General features: G+C 46.7%; 2 protein-coding genes across 2 annotated transcripts; both read right to left on the reverse strand.

Annotated features, from left to right (window-relative positions):
• Positions 1-1721: 1721 nt before the first annotated feature.
• Positions 1722-3964, reverse strand: MIND_01124200 (uncharacterized protein; the record flags this gene model as incomplete). The annotated part of the gene is made up of 7 exons (XM_037367796.1): positions 3539-3964; positions 2870-3487; positions 2621-2823; positions 2410-2572; positions 2223-2365; positions 1784-2175; positions 1722-1738 (listed from the first exon to the last, which is right to left on the reverse strand). The coding sequence occupies exons 1-7, from the start codon at positions 3947-3949 to the stop codon at positions 1722-1724; spliced, it is 1947 nt and encodes a 648-aa protein (XP_037215628.1). The 5' UTR covers positions 3950-3964.
• Positions 3965-11027: 7063 nt separating this feature from the next.
• MIND_01124300 (uncharacterized protein) lies at positions 11028-12177 on the reverse strand (the record flags this gene model as incomplete). Its single annotated transcript, XM_037367797.1, has 6 exons — positions 11028-11043; positions 11094-11228; positions 11274-11587; positions 11736-11814; positions 11862-12066; positions 12135-12177. The coding sequence occupies 6 exons, from the start codon at positions 12175-12177 to the stop codon at positions 11028-11030; spliced, it is 792 nt and encodes a 263-aa protein (XP_037215629.1).
• Between the last annotated feature and the right edge of the window lie 5789 nt (positions 12178-17966).

Consider the following 17966-nt stretch of genomic DNA (forward strand, 5'->3'; position numbering starts at 1 on the left):
TCGTTGCAGTACTATGAACAATAGTTACCCACTCATATGAATAGTATCATATCAGCTCACCTGCGGAACTCTAGCGAACTCTGGCCCCTTTTGGCTTCCCTAATGGCTTGTGTGTTCAAGGTGATGTATCGTTCGCGATGGTAGGAGTAGACAGTGGCAAAGAGTAGTCACAATGAATTGGTCACATTACTACGACAAGAAATGATACAATAAGTGTGGTTAAAGCATGGAATCAAAGCGCGAGGGTATCGAAATATGCCTAAGTCACGCAGTCAGTCTGCCAGTCAACTATTTCTAAGAAGTAGAACTTACCGAAAAGTCCTCCTCCTCAAATGCTTTGGCATTCTTCGACATTAAGACATCCAACACAGTATCTTGTTGACGTTCCTTTTCCAATGCTGAGCGCAAGTCAGCCGCAATAATTCCTTCGAGATCGGAGTGTTTTTTGGAGACATCAGCAGCCAATGCCGAAAACATGGTAGCCTGCTTAAAGCTGTAAGCTTTTGCACCATCGGCAGCCGACCGTGCGCCAAGTTGGTCCCAGAGCTCAGCAGTTTTCTTGAAAGATAACTCAGTTCGGCGGAACTCTTCTTCAAGTAACTCTGTCTCCTCCTTTGCCCGAAGGTAGTACGCCCGTGTATCAAACCAGTCGACACGCTCAACTTCACAGATGGTAAGTGGACAATCAGTAGACACAATACATCACGCACGCTCTCGTTCCCACTCATCTTCGGCTGCTTCATTGCTCGTAGGACCTCGGGGTGTGCTCCAGAACCAGGAGTCAGTCAACTTTGAGTCACCGATCTTGCGCTCCTTTCCGCTCTTGCCGTAGATATCTCCCTTCTTCAACTCCTGTAAAACCCCTTCCGGGTTGAGGCCCAATCGAACAAGCGCATCCCATGTGTATCGGTAGACACCAACCGGCTCTTCAACACTGTTCTTCATGGTCTTGAGCACGTTCTGGGCACGTGTATTGGCACCGACTCCATGAATTTGCGTTTTCTTCTCCCGTAACGCGGCGTTTAAGATGCGGACTCTTGTTCGAATGATGGAAAGGAGGTCAAACGCTTGACCTTCTCGCAGAGTGAATTCGACTTGTGCGAGTGTTTCGAGCCCAAGAGCCTTCCGCTCCGTCAAGCCAAAATCGGATGGGAGCATCAGCAGTGCGTCCTCAGGCTTGTCAGGGTCTATCTCCTCCATCTTGTTGGCAAGAAGGGGAGTGCGTTTGGCCATCCGGTTTCGGAAATCTGCCAAACCTTTGAACAAGCGAAGCCGATAACCAGCAATGATGATAGCATCCGCCTTGGTAGCGACAAGACGTCGGATATGGAAACTGCATTTAGTTAGGACACATATATAATACGACAACTGCGTACCGGTCTTTGTCAAGATCAAGACCTTTCGAAATCAGGGAGGCGTCACCAACATGCTGCTCATCAACTGTTTGAGAAGAGAGGATTGTGTCCACCTCTCGTGATAAAAGCTTCGCGTACGCAGCAGCATGTGTCGGAGGGCCTGAATCGGCTCAAGATGTAGTCGAAAGCCAGATTGCAACACATACCGGATTTAGATCGCGCCTCATGGACACTCTGGAATTTGCCATTGACGGTCTCGCTTTTCATCGACTCCCACTGCTGAATCAATTCGGGTGAGTATTTGGCAGTGAGGGCAACGTAGGCAGCCTGTCGCTTCCGGAGTTCATTTGCTGCATAGCGAGCAAGTCATTGGAGTGCCGAAGCTAAAAGAACTGCTCAGTCTGAAGAAACCAAAACAGTTAGCATACCCATCAGAACGAGTTTGTCCCAGTTCCAGTGTCCACAAAAGTCATCGATCGAGTCATGTCGATTACCATCGTTCATCTCTCGAGTACTTCCCGCAGTCAGATTGAGCTCGGCCCAAGCTGTTTCAATCAGCTCGCCCACGGTCAAGGCCACGAATAGCATCCAGTTGAGATTCCACTCCAGTTGACAGTCCTGGTTGTGGTTGTGGATATGCATCTTTGGAATACTACCCCGAATCTTCGAAATAATTTCACGCAGTTGTGGGAAGTGCTCTTCGAAGCGATCGAGAAGGTGAATGACGAATTGACACCAGATGTCGTAAGTCATAAAGATCCAACGGAGGAGTAGTGCTTCGACAAGAACATATGCCAAAGCATAGTCTGTATTCCGAAAGCTGTTGCCAAGTCAATACTGGGGAAACATACGGCTGAGTTCAAATACCTTTCGCCCTTGAACAGATCAACAAGACGAAGGAAAAACCCGTGTCGGGCGCATTGGATTGCAATAACTCCGGTAACTGGGGTATTATTGAACTTGGCGTGGTTTTGTAGTCGCGCAGCACGCAAATGAGCACATGTTCCAGCCTAATAAATGTTGAAAGTCTGCTGCCTTGACAAGAAATACTCACCGGTGCGACAGGTTTAACGACCTTGATATACTTCTTGTATGAACTTGACTCCACGAAGTAGGCATTCCCGTTGTTAAGCTGAAGATCTTCTGGATCTCCCTTCTTCTTTTTACGTCGTAGTTTGAAGTTACCGTCTGCCGAAAGAAAGAGCGTGTATTTGTGCCTGAAAAAGATCAGCAGCAGCAGATCGCAGTAAGAGATGTCACCATACTGTTCGTCGCCCGAGGCTTCATCTATGGTCTTCAAATCAACATTGAAGTTGGCCTCAGGGCATGCAGGACAACGAACAACAAGAGAATTTGACCGTCGACCTTCGGGCTGGACATCATTGATTCCGAAGGCTTGCCCGGACCGACGGACTAAAGCCAGGTAGCGCCATATACGATAGACGAATTGAAATTCTCGATATCGATCCTACTTTGAGTCAGTATCTGCAAAATAGAGGATGTCGTTCTCGTACCGTGACATTAGGCGAAAAGGCATTGTCGGTAAGCTTACAAAGAGCCTTGACGAAATCGTATGCTGACTTTTTCGAGGTCATTGAGTGGATATGGAACTGCTTGAGCACCCTCCAGGTGAATGCAGTCTTTGGTTGGGTGAACGAGGCCGGGAAAAGTTGAAGAGAGTGGAGTTGCTCCCAATAGGGGAGTGGCGCTGCTCCGATGCCAGCTGTACAGGAGCAGTATTCGACGTCGAGCTCATGTATACCATTTGAGTCATACATGGTGAATCGTTGTGTCCGTAAATCGTGCTCGGAGACCTCGGGGCAGCGTTTTCCAGTCGTGCGTGGGCAAGTATAAAGTCGAAAACCGAGTAAGTGAAGGGAAAGTCGTTCAAAGTGTTTGCCATTCCAACGCTCGATTTGATGGAAGGGGTTTGGAGCGTGCTGCGAAATCATGCAGCTGGCGCAGGAGAGTTTTGGCTTGAAGCAATCACGACAGCGATAGATTGTTGCTTCTGGCTGCGAGACTCCACATGAGCAAGTTGAACCCAATTTTCGAGCGGCAAAACTATCCAAGATAATATCTTGAATCTTTGGAAAGTGTGGAAGAGCTGCTTTCATAGCAACCGACGCTCCCTTCGCAGATCAGTTTCAAGACGCATGAGAGAAAGCACATTCGCAACTCACTTGAGGACGAATGGGCTCGGGCTCTCCAAAAACATCGACTATGATTCCATCTGGTTCCATTTCAACCTCCTCCTCTCCCTGGTCCCCGAACTCTACAGATGTCTCCGTATGGGCAAAATCGAATAGTTCTGCTTCGAGTTGTGATTCAAGAACAGGAGGTAAGAATGCAGGATTGTGTTCAGCGCTAATTGGGTAGCTGCCTTCATCTTGTTCAGGCCCATGATGTCGCTTAGGACGGTGTGGTCGCGGAGATGGTGGATGAGCAGTCGAATTGGATGGGCCATCATCATGATGGTAAATGGGGAAGTATCCTTCGTCCTCTGCATGTTGAGAGTATACCGGGGGAGGTCGTTCAGACGGACCATCTTCCTCCTCAGGACCTCGTTTGCGTCGTCGCGGAGGCATTGGCATCAACAACCTGAGCGAGATGAGTTGTCACAAGTGTCACTCATATCGCAAATCGGTCATTTAGGTCTGTAAGTACTCTATTATTTGTACAGTGCAGACATTTCCTCCCACTCAGTTAGCTGCTTCACACCAACCGCTTTGACAAGATATACCGTTTCACCACGACGCTTAACTGTAAGTGGAGTTTCCCAAGTAATGGGCTTCCATTTCCCTCTGTGCCAAATCTGAAACTTTCCGCCAAGGCTTCGTTCCACATCTATTCTCGCACGACCATTCTGCAGGCGAGCAAACCCATCGACTCCCGCAGGCAAGGATATTTGTGTTGGAGTAGTATAATCCTGGTAAGTATTAGTGTCTGTCCGCATCTTCGAAGACTGTGCCTCTCACTGATATCCAAATAATACAGAGTGCATTTCGTTTCACAACGCCGAAGGTTGCTTGTCCTGGCTGCTGGGGAACTTGTTGCGGGAGTGCGACTGGTTTGGTGCGCGCAGAGCACAAGAATAACTCCACAGCTTGCCGGTCCGAAGAGGACAGCTGGGCGAGAATCGTTGCCCCAAGAGTTTCCATTTCGTTAGGAGCTTTACTTGGAGGTCGACGTGCATCAAGAGCTGCGAGGACACGACTTCGTTTTGAGGGCGCTGCTTGGGAAGCCATGTACTTCCACTATTCACTCACAACTGACCTTTTATAGATCGTGTCGGTCAAAGCACAAACAATTGTCTCTTGCTCGTTGTACCATTGTGACCTATTCCGCAAACCATCTCTTGCCCCCATGTCTCCTCCACCAACACCCAAGGCATTTCTTCGCAGCATCATTCCTTCACCACCACCAGAGTTTACTGCTTGTAAGGCGGACTACGAGCACCACCTCAACTTCAATCAAGGGCAAACGCAGAAAACCCGAGACAAGATCGGCCAGTACACCACCTTTGTAAGTCCATGTTGATTCGGAGACTTGTCCTCAACACTTCTCTAGTGTCCTGGTCGTGTTGGCTATACTTCACGTGCAACAGCACTGTTTCCAAGTGACATCCGCCACGATCTCCATGAACTCGACAGCCAATATCGGTCACTATATCGAGATGTGGCACAACCTCAGTTTGACCACGAGGCATTTCGGAAACTCAAGAAATCAGGCGCTGCATTAAAGGAAACAATCAAGGAATGGCAAGCAAATCGTCAAGAGCCTCCCGTCGTCCGGGCTACAAGTACGTGCACCAATCTAGCTGCTCAAACTTTTGCCTCTGATGCACTTGCTCAGGAAAGCGAAAGTTTGACGATCTTACACCGAGTCAAAGCGCAGCAGTCTTAGAGCAAGATTGCTTTGACCCAACAGTGTTTATCATCAACCCCGCCCACTGTATGAGATTTTACGCTCTCACTTCATAAGTGCTTAACACGTTGTTCAGATCGTAGAATCGATGTCATTATCCTCGATGGCGGTCCCAGTCTATCAAAAAATTCCCTCGAGCTTCGCCATGCTGGGAACGTCTGCCTCGGAGATTTTCAATTTGCGCAGGAGTATTTGGACGGGCCAGTCTCTTATGATTGGTTCTGTGTCGTGGAGGGGGGGAATTTATGCCAGGGGCCTTCACTACTCATATCAATCTGCTCGACCGAGGAGATCAACTTATTTGTCGCCGCGCAGATGTTCTAAACGATGAGTGTGAACCTCTCTCTCGTTGCCTACTGGCCTTATATCAATCACTTATTCCACTTGCAAGAGTAAAAGCCACCATTATCGATTTAACCTTAGAATAAGTTCTGTACCACATTGTAAATAACGCATAATTTCTTCTACTCGTTTAAATTGTCGTCGACATAAATAGGATTCATCTTATTCCCTGGCGGCGGCAGCAGATTTAAGTCTGTTTATATCGTAAATGGACGCTGGTTGAAATGGGCATACATACCATGAGCCATCCGAACTACGGAGCGCATTGCGCGATATAATTGCCATTCCAACCCGACACAGTTGCTCGCATCCACAGAGTGAGCGCGAAAGACCATAAACTGACCATAACGTGTCAGATTCATCAGTCGAAGATAAGCGTTCCCCTTCCATCAACGATGTAATGTGTCGTAAAATACATATTGTTGGTTTGGTCGACCATCTTGGGTTACAGCGCCAATGGCCTCGAGAAGCGGCCTCGGGAGGATACCCAGTCTGAAAGCCTTGAGGCAGCACACTTGAACCGTCACTTCGATGGGTTCTACGTGATCTTCAAGATAGAAAGTGAGATAGCATTCACGAGCTGTAACATGGTCAGTTAGCGGAAACAAGCAACAAAAACCACTTGCTTTGAGTTGGCATAATCTCGTAGACATCACTGTCATACTCGTCCTTCACTGAAAGCTGGCATTAGCAATGAAGCGACAGAGATAGAGAAAAGTACAACCACTCACAAGCTTCAAGGGTGACCTCTTCATCGCCATATGGTGCTGCGTCAGAAACGACAGATATCATATCGGCATCATCTTCATTATTGAGGTTATTGTTCGGTTGGTCCATGCTTGATTCGTTTTTCCTGTTGGTATGTTCAGTTAGCTCTTATATACTGAGGCAACGCTTGGGCCTAATCTGCGCGCTTGGGTCTTGCCCTGTATGGCGGTCCGTTTGTAAAATAAATAAATCTCAAAATATAAATGGAAATCTCACCTGGAAATAAGTCAGTTCCCATCTCAAGAAGTTGAGAGGCTACCGTGAACTGTTTTTGGTCTATTGTGGAATAATGTGTGAGCAGTTTGTTTTCCGCGAGAAGGGTCTGCACGTGACCGCACGTGACTCTGGCCGGGGCCGGGCCCAGGCCGATCGTGCTCGGAACTTGCCTTTCTGACCACATTCTGGATCGGCACACCCACCTCCAACTTTGCAAGGACGATTGCGAGCAATCATGCACTTGCACGCCGCCCGCATTCCTTGCGACCTTCTCGCCCGAATACCCCCACCCTCTACCTCCTTCCAACCGCCAACCATTTCCCCCTAACCTCCAGCCCTGTGTCGTGCACATGCCAGGTGGGTCGTGGCAAAGGCCTCCGCGTTCGGACCGGCCTGCCCGAGCCCGTGGGAAACGCCACGCTGGCGTCCGAGTCTGCTCCTCTTCCCACCAACACGGCAGGCGCCTTCATGCAGGAAACGAGAGGGAACTGAAAAGGAACGGAGGGCTCGAGGACGGGAGAGGAAGGTACTGATGCGGGGGCCACAAATGGGTGAGTCTGAAGCTACTAGGCTCTTGCTTTCGTTGCTGACAACGTTTTCGCAGTCAAAAAGATGTGCTTGCGGCAACCAGGGTCTTACTTGATAAACTGCCAGCGAAACGACTCCCACGGCTTCACACGCTTCTTGGGACCGCCCCGCTCAGACAACAAGTTATACCAATGGTCAAACTAGCACTGGGGTAGATCGCCGTCCACCAGATGTGCGGGCCCGCCTTCTGCCAGCAGTCGCAATCCTCAACACTCTCTTGCTACTACATACGAGCTCTGGGTCTGCTCCAGTTGCCGCGAATGCACACGTGCAAGGCCAAGCCTATGTTGGTCCGACAACAAGTCTTCGAGAGCATATAGGGAGCTCCACAAACGAATCTCAAGCCCGCATCTAAGCACAACCTCAAAATGCATCGGCTCCTCTAACGGCTTTCAGTGCCTTAGCTGCCCCAACTCCAACTTCTTCCGGCCTCAATCCCGCTCATTGGAAGCACATTTATCAACACCTTTTTTGAGCAATGGACGATACGACGACCGCTGACTCTCGCGACCGTTCTGAGCCACGCGAGAGCCTGCGAGGCCAACTCCGCCACGCGACAGTACGACAGATATGCAAACGATCGTCACACTGGTGGAGAACGTTACCCGCCATTGCCATCTTCTGTGGAACAAGACTGTGACCACTACTTACCTGGTGGTGACCGATACATCCCGGTTTCAGCAAGCGAATGAGAAAGAGCACGCGGAAGGGAGCGGGAGCGAGAAAGATATCCACCACCTTTGCCTCCAAGATCAGCGTCTGTATTACCAGCTCCAGCGCTTGTTGAATGCGACCGTCGTGACTGGCCAACGGACTATGGCGGATATGCGGAGTTGGGAAACCAGCGTCAGCATCAGCACCACATCCACTTCATCCAACAAATCATCCTGCTGCTGCCGCACATCCTGTGGTCTTAGTGCTGTTGCTGCTTCGTCTCCTTATGCTGCATCCGCCCAGTTACAAAGGCCCCCCAGCGCCATCTCCTCCTCGTGACTCCCATATTCGTCCTCGAAGTCTCAGTCCTGGTTGTGGTGTCATCGCCACGATTTGCACCACCCATAAAAATGGCTAGAGGAGAAGACTATGTTGCAAGCAAGTCGTGGTGGTGCGTTCGAACCGACCGGCCGGGGCCCATGCTGGTGCTCTCGCGCAGGGAACATAATGATCACCAGTGTTGACTGCCCTGACCTCATCACCTTGGGCTTCCAGGAGCTTGTCGATTTGGAGAGTCACAAGCTGGTTGCGCAGAACGTTCTGTTGGGAAGAAAGGACAAGCTGGGTTATCAGGCTTGTCGGAGAAGGGCACGACTGCGTAGATCTTAATGGTGGTCCGACTGGTGTTAAACACCTACACTTACCACTCATCTTATAGTAGTAGAAAATGTCTAGTTCATACATTTTGAACAATTAATTTAAGCTAAATGTGGCCAGAAAGGGAAGTCTGCCAAGTTCCGAGCACTATTGGCCTCGGTCGGGGCCCGGGCCGGATCACGTGCAAACCCCTTCTCGCTGAAAACGAATGGCTTAGCCCAACTACCCATATTTCACAATGGACCACAAATATTTCAAGGTAGCCTCTCAACTTCTTGAGATGGGAGTTGACTTATTTACAGATGAGATTTTGATTCATATTATTGAGGTTTATTTATTTTACAAACGGACCGCCATAGTCCTAGAAGGAGCGAAAGGGATCTGAGACTAGTGTCAGTAACATGGAGCTACCTCGAGGTCAATCAAGGTTTCTTCTATCATATCTGTAAAGCAACTTGGTTCGGTCAGCAGAGCATATGGCGCAAAACCTCTGGCGTGCCGACTTGTGGCAAGACGAAGTAACAACTTGAAGATAGATATGTGCTGCCCAAGTAAGGGGAACGCGGCAGTCTTGCGGGTATCGACGAGCCAGAGAGCCATCAAAAATCTTTGGAATGTCGGGTGGGAGAGGCTGTGAGAGGGTTCAATACCATTTCCTGAATCTTGAGATGGACGAATTGCACTGGCAGTCCCCATTGAAGATAAGTTATTTTGTTATAGACAGCTCCTTGCCTTCTGTGTTATGAGTGCCGACTTTGGTCCCAGCACGTATGGGTAGCAGGGAAGGTGGCACGTGGCTCTGATTCTGACTGTCGCGTGATCACTGATCACGATCACGCGTGACATACGAATTTCAGGTTCATCCGAGTCTTGGATCATCTACCTGTAATCCGAGTACTTACCGACCCTGCTGCCATTGGTCTTTTTGCTCTAGATCAGGATTACCGCCCCCTGGACCATCTGTGCTGGTCGCCTGCTAGTGTTGGCCCAACGACTCTACATTCTCGTCATTGACATCCTCTCGCTTGTCTGGAGCACATATTACGGCCTCTTGCTCTGCAGCATTGTCTGAATGTATTGTATGATATAATGAGCTCTAGATGTCACGCCACTTGTTGTTCTTCAAGTCCCTTCTTGAGGCTATCCGGTACCGCTGGGGACATCTATCTTTGGTATGTTACTCCGAGTCAACGCGTCAAGGAGCGACGCATCAGATCACGGAAATACACTCTGAGTCTCTGTTATTATTATTATCGTCGCCATCATGTGCAGCTTTCTCATCTATGCACGACGGTTAGACCATCATTTGCTTGCAACCTGCTGCTTGTTCGGGCGATGCCGCTATTGGCCGCATCACCCTCCCGATGCTTCCGAGTTCTCCCACCCAGCATCGCCCGCTGACCGCTCTCCACATAAATTATCATCTGGACCATTGCCTTGGCCGTGCTCCCAGACGATCCCAGTAATCGTCCAAGGTCTCCTCGCAGCCATCGCCGACGTCACGAGCATGGGCTTCGCCAAGAACTTCGCGTTAGGCCCCTCAAGGCCTCATGGTTCTCATGTCAAGTCAACGCCTGTGGGTTTAGCTCTCCAAAATCTTTTGCATTTGAATTTCCTCTTCCTGGCCCCCGTCATTGACCTACCCAAAGAAGAAACACAAGCAGATCATTCGTTCAGTCATGCATTAGAGGCAACGATTGCAAGGACAGCGACAGTGCCGATGAGGCCTGTTACAAGCACCTGGGTGCTTCATCAGCCTACGATTATCGCCAATATTCAACGTAATCATTCCCTGGCCGTATTATGTATACAAACAACCAAAATGCTGCAACGATCTATGATTTCCAAACCGGGTGTGAGAGAAGTCGGTATTCAAGACTCTTCGAGTTGTCCACGGAATCAGACCTTTGTCATGTATCTGACCAAGGATAGACCAGTGACCAGGGAGTGATGACTATTGAGAGCTGTTAAGTACTTGTCAGTCACGACAAACTAAACACACACACATGCATACACCTGTTCCTATTGCATACACACGATACACCAGCTCCTCCTCCTTCAAAGTAAGTCGATGGTCATGTTGTGATCTTAATGAGGCGATCGGCGTTTCGAAGACGTATTAACGGCAAAGGAGTTGGACCAAGCACGCAAAATCAACTCCTCGGTTGGGGTATATCCACCAATTTGTGCATGAGCTCCACCACTTGCAATCCCAAGTCCTTATTGCCTGGACTTGAAGAGACTCGAGTAAGGAAGTGTTCATGCGTTGGGTTTGGGAAGGTAAACCATCGTCGTATGAAAAGATTTGGTGGTGTGGATAGCGAGGAAAAACACGAGCGTGATGAACCGCATCGAACTGCCACGAATGTGGGATGGTGGCATATTGAAGCGTCGCCATGTCCACATCGTTTAAAGGGAGATACCCATCATTCGAGCGGCGATTGAGGTCATTGCCGCAAAAATTCGATAACTTCTCCTGCGAGATACTAAGTTGACTGGTCCCTCCTTCGCCTTCACGAGTCAACCGCTCTTGCCGCTAAAAATGTGAGAATCGAAAAGAATAAAAGGATGATAAAAGACCCTGACTCGAAGCTCCCTTTGTTCGGCGTATCTGCAAAATGCACCGAGATACGATTGCCCGGGCCCGAACCGTTCCACTCGCAGATTATTCTTCTGTGCAAACGCTCGATAATTTCCTCCACAGCAGAGCGCGTCTCGAGGCTCAGGGAAAATTTAGAGTTGGTAACAAGACATTGATGAACTTACCGAACGAAAGCAATAATTCGTGGTGGGTAACCAAGACGTGTTTCAAAGAATCGGCTGGTGAAAATGTGATGAGGAGAGACAAGAACAGCTAGAGCCATTCCATCAATGTTTAACGGAAGCCTTTGGGTGTACAAGTTCGTGTTGCTCTTGTCCGAAAGCCGTTCCATACGAGCTGTGAAGCTCGAGTCCCTGCTCGCACTGCCCTCCCAGCCATGAAGTGACGAGTTGCCGGTTCGGAAGGAAGCAGACGCTGATTGAAAGACAGGCGCAGTGCGTGTGTGAGCATAGATCGTGCCGGGAATCTTGTGAACTTGCTGTGGACTCATTAGCATCGAGGATGAAGAAAGGAGAGAGCGAGGAGGACAACATTAAGAGACAAACTTGATCAGCGGATAGCTTGCGACTCGGAATACGCAGAGCGGGAGAATGGAACTACGCTAGTCAAGAGTAAGATTCAATCACCTTGGAGAACGTGGGATGCAAGTTTCTGCATCGTCTTAATGAGTTGATACAGCACTCTGCAGATGCAATAGTGTCGAACCTTGTGAGAAAGTCAGCACAAGAAACAAAAAAGAGAAGAAGACAAACAGGACAAATCTATAGCCGGTTACTGTGCTCCCGACATGGCGCGTAAAGCTCCGGACGCTCTGCACTGTGCCGAATGGAACTGCCAGCTGGATCAACTGGTCTTCGGGAAAGTTGGGAGGGAGTCCGTTGATATATACATTCGGCGTCTTTTCGACTGGTTCAGGTAGATGTGGTGCAAATACCGGAGAAGATTGTGACTGTTGAGCTGGCGCAACATGAGGGGGAGAGGTTGGCAAGTGCAACTGTGACGGGATTGTTGTAAGATTCTTTGACCGGTTTGATGTGATGCACTGGCAAAGAACTGTTGCAAAGTCATAGTCAGGTTCAAGCGAACGAGAAGTTGTTCTGACGTGTTTGAGTGGACGTCAGAGCAGCCAGATCCGAGAGCATAGTTTTGAGCTAAATATGTAATGGTTTTGGAGCCAAATCAGAATGATGTGACAAGCGTTATATTATTTTTCGAGTGAGTGGCTGGTCCGGCTCCGAGCCCGTAACCCCGAACGGTCGTCAATGTGCCCCACGCAAGGCGACAGCTTTCACACCGGATTTGGTAAAATATCCCTTGAAGTAGAAACTGTGCTAGATTCTGGTAGAATCTAGAACCAAATCAACCTATGGAGATTTGCCCAAAATATACATTTTTGAAACTGAGAATGATTTTAGTCAAATATATACTAGTTTTAGGCAGTCTGAGATGAAAACTATCTATGGGACTGAAACTATGCCTGAAATGGTTGATATCTGTGCACATATATTTGGTCATGATATCACGCACATCAAATGTGGCGAAACTGACAGTGAAACAAAGGATTTCACTGACAGTTTCAGCACAGATGATACAAAGGAAATCAGCAGTGGAGAAATGCACATAGATTCTCTTTGTTTCTATTTACATTTCTCCACTGCTGAAACTGTAGATTTACAGTACAATGAAATCATTGTTGAAATCTCAAATTTATTCATGCCAGAAATTGTGATTAAAACTGTCAGTATATACATTGGAGAAATTGTAAGAGATATTGTATGTATATCAGTGACTTGAGGGTCAACCCTCAAGTTAACCCTCAAGTCAACCCCAAGGGTCTGATCTCCGGGTAGACCCTACAAGTTCAGTCTCCAGCTCCATCTTTAAATACATAATTAGCATGAATGGGATAACAACTTTGTAATGACTTTACACAAACTTTCTAATAAATGTTACCAGATTGTAGGGACCCTTAATACATGTTACTATTCAGTTTAGACCTATGCTTCAAGGTCAATGGTTGAGTCAGAAAATGCAAATTACTGACCCAACCCTGAGTTTTCAAAACAGTGGTAGGGTCATATCTTAATGAGTTCTTATCCGTTCCTAACATGTTATATATGAGCAGGAAGGTGTTCAATTGGCCTATAAACTGGTATTCAACATAAAGTTCATTGTATACAAAACCACAGACTTTATTACAAAATACATTTTGACTATTAGATTGTTAACCCAATTACTTGATGGTTTCTAGGCTGTTCATCAAAAGTTGGATATGATCAGAAAGGTATTTCCAAATTCTACAAACTTGATTTCAACCCTGATATGGTTGATTACAAAACCACAGACTTTCACTACAAGTCAAGGTTTATTGAATTGACTTCAAAATCCAAAGTCAACCAAATGACTCCATATTGCACATAGTAGTAGAGCTTCATTGATTGAGTAAGTGTTCAGTTCAAACCTATTCAAAATTTATAATAGTTGACTCACAAAAGGTGAAATACTCACAAAATATTAGCTTTGTTAGTTTAGGGCTAGCCTGGCTCAAATAGTATGAACACTATATTGTTGTGAATTTCCCCTTCCTGTTCACTGCTTACCACTTGTATAATAGAGCACAGGTACAGGTCTGGGTCTGTTTAACTTGACTCAGACCCTGACCCTGACCCTGACCTTGACCCTGACTGTCAGGGTTCAGGTTGGGCTATGCAAGACTCCTCTTGAGGAACAAGTGCCCGGAACAGAACAGATGAATTGTTGGGCCATAAGTATGGCGGGCGGGTTCAAGTCGAACCAAAAGGGCCCATTAAAGTCAGTGTTGGGTCTGACACATCTTTCTTGGTCACGTGCTTTCTATGTGTGCATTCCCCCCTATTAGGGTGTCTGTTCCTGTCATTACATACTGTGTGTTGCGGGCCTTCGGTGGCCTGATACCAGTGCTGGAGAGGACAGGCCTTACACTTTGAACTTGAATGCGTGTTCGTAGGGTTGAGCACAGGTCCGGGTCTCAGAAGGCTGACCCTGACCCTGACCCTGACTAACCCTGACTCTTCTGGATACGAGTCCAACCGGGTCTGGGTTGACCCACGGGTTGCAGACAGGGAAGCAGAAGATGTATTTGGAACAATAATTTCAACATAATTTACATTTTGCTATATGATATTGGCTCAGATATAGTATATGTAGCCTATTCCTCAAGAATTTAAGGATATTGAATACAATCTACTCATATGTCACATGTCACTTGAGTGACTTGAGTGACATCTGATTTTTTTTGTCTCTTAAAAAGTCATAAAATCATATTTAGATAGGAAATTATTAAATCACAAAAACTTATTAGACCCTCCAGGTTGATTCAGAAAGGGTCCGGGTTTGGCCAGATTCAAGAATTGGTGTATCCTGACCCTGACAGACCCTATCCTGAAACCCTGCGAGTTGACCCTGACCTCTGCTCTACCCTACACGGTATTTGGTTCGGTCCAGTTCAGCTTCAAACTGGAAGGCCAAACCGGATACCGCCATCGCTACATCCTGATCCTCTTCATTGTCCACATTTTATTCTTCCCTGGAAAGCATGAGTGGAGGGTTGAAGTGATAGAGGGTTTTATGTTGGAATGTACAAACGAACTGAGAGAGAGGTATATACCTCATTCATTATATGCATATCTATATGTGCAAGATGAGGGTAGAGTACAAATCAGGTAGGGTTTGTCAGGTTCAGGGTCAGGGTACACCAACCCTGACCCTGACCTAGAGACCCAGACCTGGTTGGACCTATACACAGAAGGGGCAGGGTTTGTTAAGGTCAGGGTCTGCCTTTCTCTCAAGACCCAGACTTGGCAGCCCTAGTGCCAACAGTAATGTTATTGAAGCTATCATAATCAATATGAAACAGAGGGTAGGTGGTGGGAAAGCAAAGGATACATCAGGCTTTAGATCAATCAGGCCATGCAAGTTTTTTCTATGAAACATGGACCTGGAACAGAACAGATGCTGAGTCAAGTTGAGTTGTTAGAGCCTAGTGAGTCATTGATGCCTTCTTGTATAGAGAGAAATCAAGTCAACCTTCCCTAATGGAGTCAGGTTTAAGTAGGATCAGGGTCAGGGTCAGGGCAGTCTTGACTTTCCTTATTTCTGCTGTTACCCAAAAAAGGTAATGTGGAGCTGAGTGGAGCACTACTAGCAAATGACTCAATGAGCATATGCCTGTAACCCTTGTGTAACACCTCTCTACCAAACATCAATGATAGCCACTCTTGCCACCAGCTCAGCCCTAGGGTCCGTCTGGACCTGCGGGTCAAATCTGGGGTTGAACAGCCAGGTTCAGAAGTTGGTAGAGCATGGGTCAGGGTCTCAGGGTCAGAGTCAGGGTTAGTATACCCTGACCCTGACTCTGATTATAACAAACCCTACCTGACTTGTACTCTACCCTCATCTTGTACATATAGATATGCATATGATGAATGAGGTTAGTATATACCTCTCTCAGTTCCTTTGTGCATTCTAACATGAAACCCTGCCACTTCAACCCCCCACTCATGCTTTCTAGAAAAGAGTAAAATGTGGACAATGAAGAGGACCAGGATGGAACACAAGAAGGCTCATAAATACTAATTGTAGTATATAATAATGATTGTTTGAGCTTTTTGAATTGTATCAAATATGACATGAGGGTTAACCTAGATCAAGTCAACCTTACCCAGTAGGGTCAGGGTTAGGTAGGATCAGTGTCACAGATAAGACCTGGCCTGTCCTCTCTGGCACTGGTATCAGGCCACCAAAGGCCCATAACACACAGGATGTGATGACAGGAACAGACACCACAGTAGAGGGAAATGTATATGTGGGAAGCACATGACCAGGAAAGATGTGTTGGGCCTGCGCTGAGCCCAACTTGCAGCATGAAGGAACAGGAAGGAGTGCTAGGATGTTAGAAGTAGTGCCTGGCCTGCAAGGGATGTGCAATCATCTTCTCTGCAGCCAGAGACAGGGATATAGGAAGGAGCAGGAGAGGCCAAGGGTGTCTGATCACCCCTCAGCAGGGTATATATAAGGTATAATAGTATACACTGTACTTTATCACTTAGATCACCTATTATACTACCTCACCCTATGCAAGGAGACATCACTGAGTCAACACCGACTCATTGGGCCTTGTCGACCTGACCTGACCCTGACACTAACACCCACTTTAACGGGCCCTTTTAGTTCGATTTGAACCTGCCTGCCATACTTGTGGGCCTGACAATTCATCTATTCTGTTCCGGGCACTTGTTCCTCAAGAGGAGTCTTGCATAGCCCAACCTGAACCCTGACAGTCAGGGTCAAGGTCAGGGTCAGGGTCAGGGTCAGGGTCTGAGTCAAGTTAAACAGACCCAGACCTGTACCTGTGCTCTATCATACAAGTGGTAAGCAGTGAACAGGAAGGGGAAATTCACAACAATATAGTGTTCATACTATTTGAGCCAGGCTAGCCCTAAACTAACAAAGCTAATATTTTGGGAGTATTTCACCTTTTGTGAGTCAACTATTATAAATTTTGAATAGGTTTGAACTGAACACTTACTCAATCAATGAAGCTCTACTACTATGTGCAATATGGAGTCATTTGGTTGACTTTGGATTTTGAAGTCAATTCAATAAACCTTGACTTGTAGTGAAAGTCTGTGGTTTTGTAATCAACCATATCAGGGTTGAAATCAAGTTTGTAGAATTTGGAAATACCTTTCTGATCATATCCAACTTTTGATGAACAGCCTAGAAACCATCAAGTAATTGGGTTAACAATCTAATAGTCAAAATGTATTTTGTAATAAAGTCTGTGGTTTTGTATACAATGAACTTTATGTTGAATACCAGTTTATAGGCCAATTGAACACCTTCCTGCTCATATATAACATGTTAGGAACGGATAAGAACTCATTAAGATATGACCCTACCACTGTTTTGAAAACTCAGGGTTGGGTCAGTAATTTGCATTTTCTGACTCAACCATTGACCTTGAAGCATAGGTCTAAACTGAATAGTAACATGTATTAAGGGTCCCTACAATCTGGTAACATTTATTAGAAAGTTTGTGTAAAGTCATTACAAAGTTGTTATCCCATTCATGCTAATTATGTATTTAAAGATGGAGCTGGAGACTGAACTTGTAGGGTCTACCCGGAGATCAGACCCTTGGGGTTGACTTGAGGGTTAACTTGAGGGTTGACCCTCAAGTCACTGATATACATACAATATCTCTTACAATTTCTCCAATGTATATACTGACAGTTTTAATCACAATTTCTGGCATGAATAAATTTGAGATTTCAACAATGATTTCATTGTACTGTAAATCTACAGTTTCAGCAGTGGAGAAATGTAAATAGAAACAAAGAGAATCTATGTGCATTTCTCCACTGCTGATTTCCTTTGTATCATCTGTGCTGAAACTGTCAGTGAAATCCTTTGTTTCACTGTCAGTTCCGCCACATTTGATGTGCGTGATATCATGACCAAATATATGTGCACAGATATCAACCATTTCAGGCATAGTTTCAGTCCCATAGATAGTTTTCATCTCAGACTGCCTAAAACTAGTATATATTTGACTAAAATCATTCTCAGTTTCAAAAATGTATATTTTGGGCAAATCTCCATAGGTTGATTTGGTTCTAGATTCTACCAGAATCTAGCACAGTTTCTACTTCAAGGGATATTTTACCAAATCCGGTGTGTTTGAAGTGAGAAGGACAAGGCCAGCTTGCGCTGGTCATGTTCAATTACCATTAGGCGGCCCGAACTTACATACGAAAGTGAGCAGAAGCTAGGACCAAACAACTTGAAGTGTCGGAGGGTGGCTGATGACTAAGCAC

The sequence above is a fragment of the Mycena indigotica genome (genome assembly GCF_014461135.1).
Source record: "Mycena indigotica strain 171206Taipei chromosome Unknown Mind.scaff0010, whole genome shotgun sequence".
Classification (NCBI taxonomy): domain Eukaryota; kingdom Fungi; phylum Basidiomycota; class Agaricomycetes; order Agaricales; family Mycenaceae; genus Mycena; species Mycena indigotica.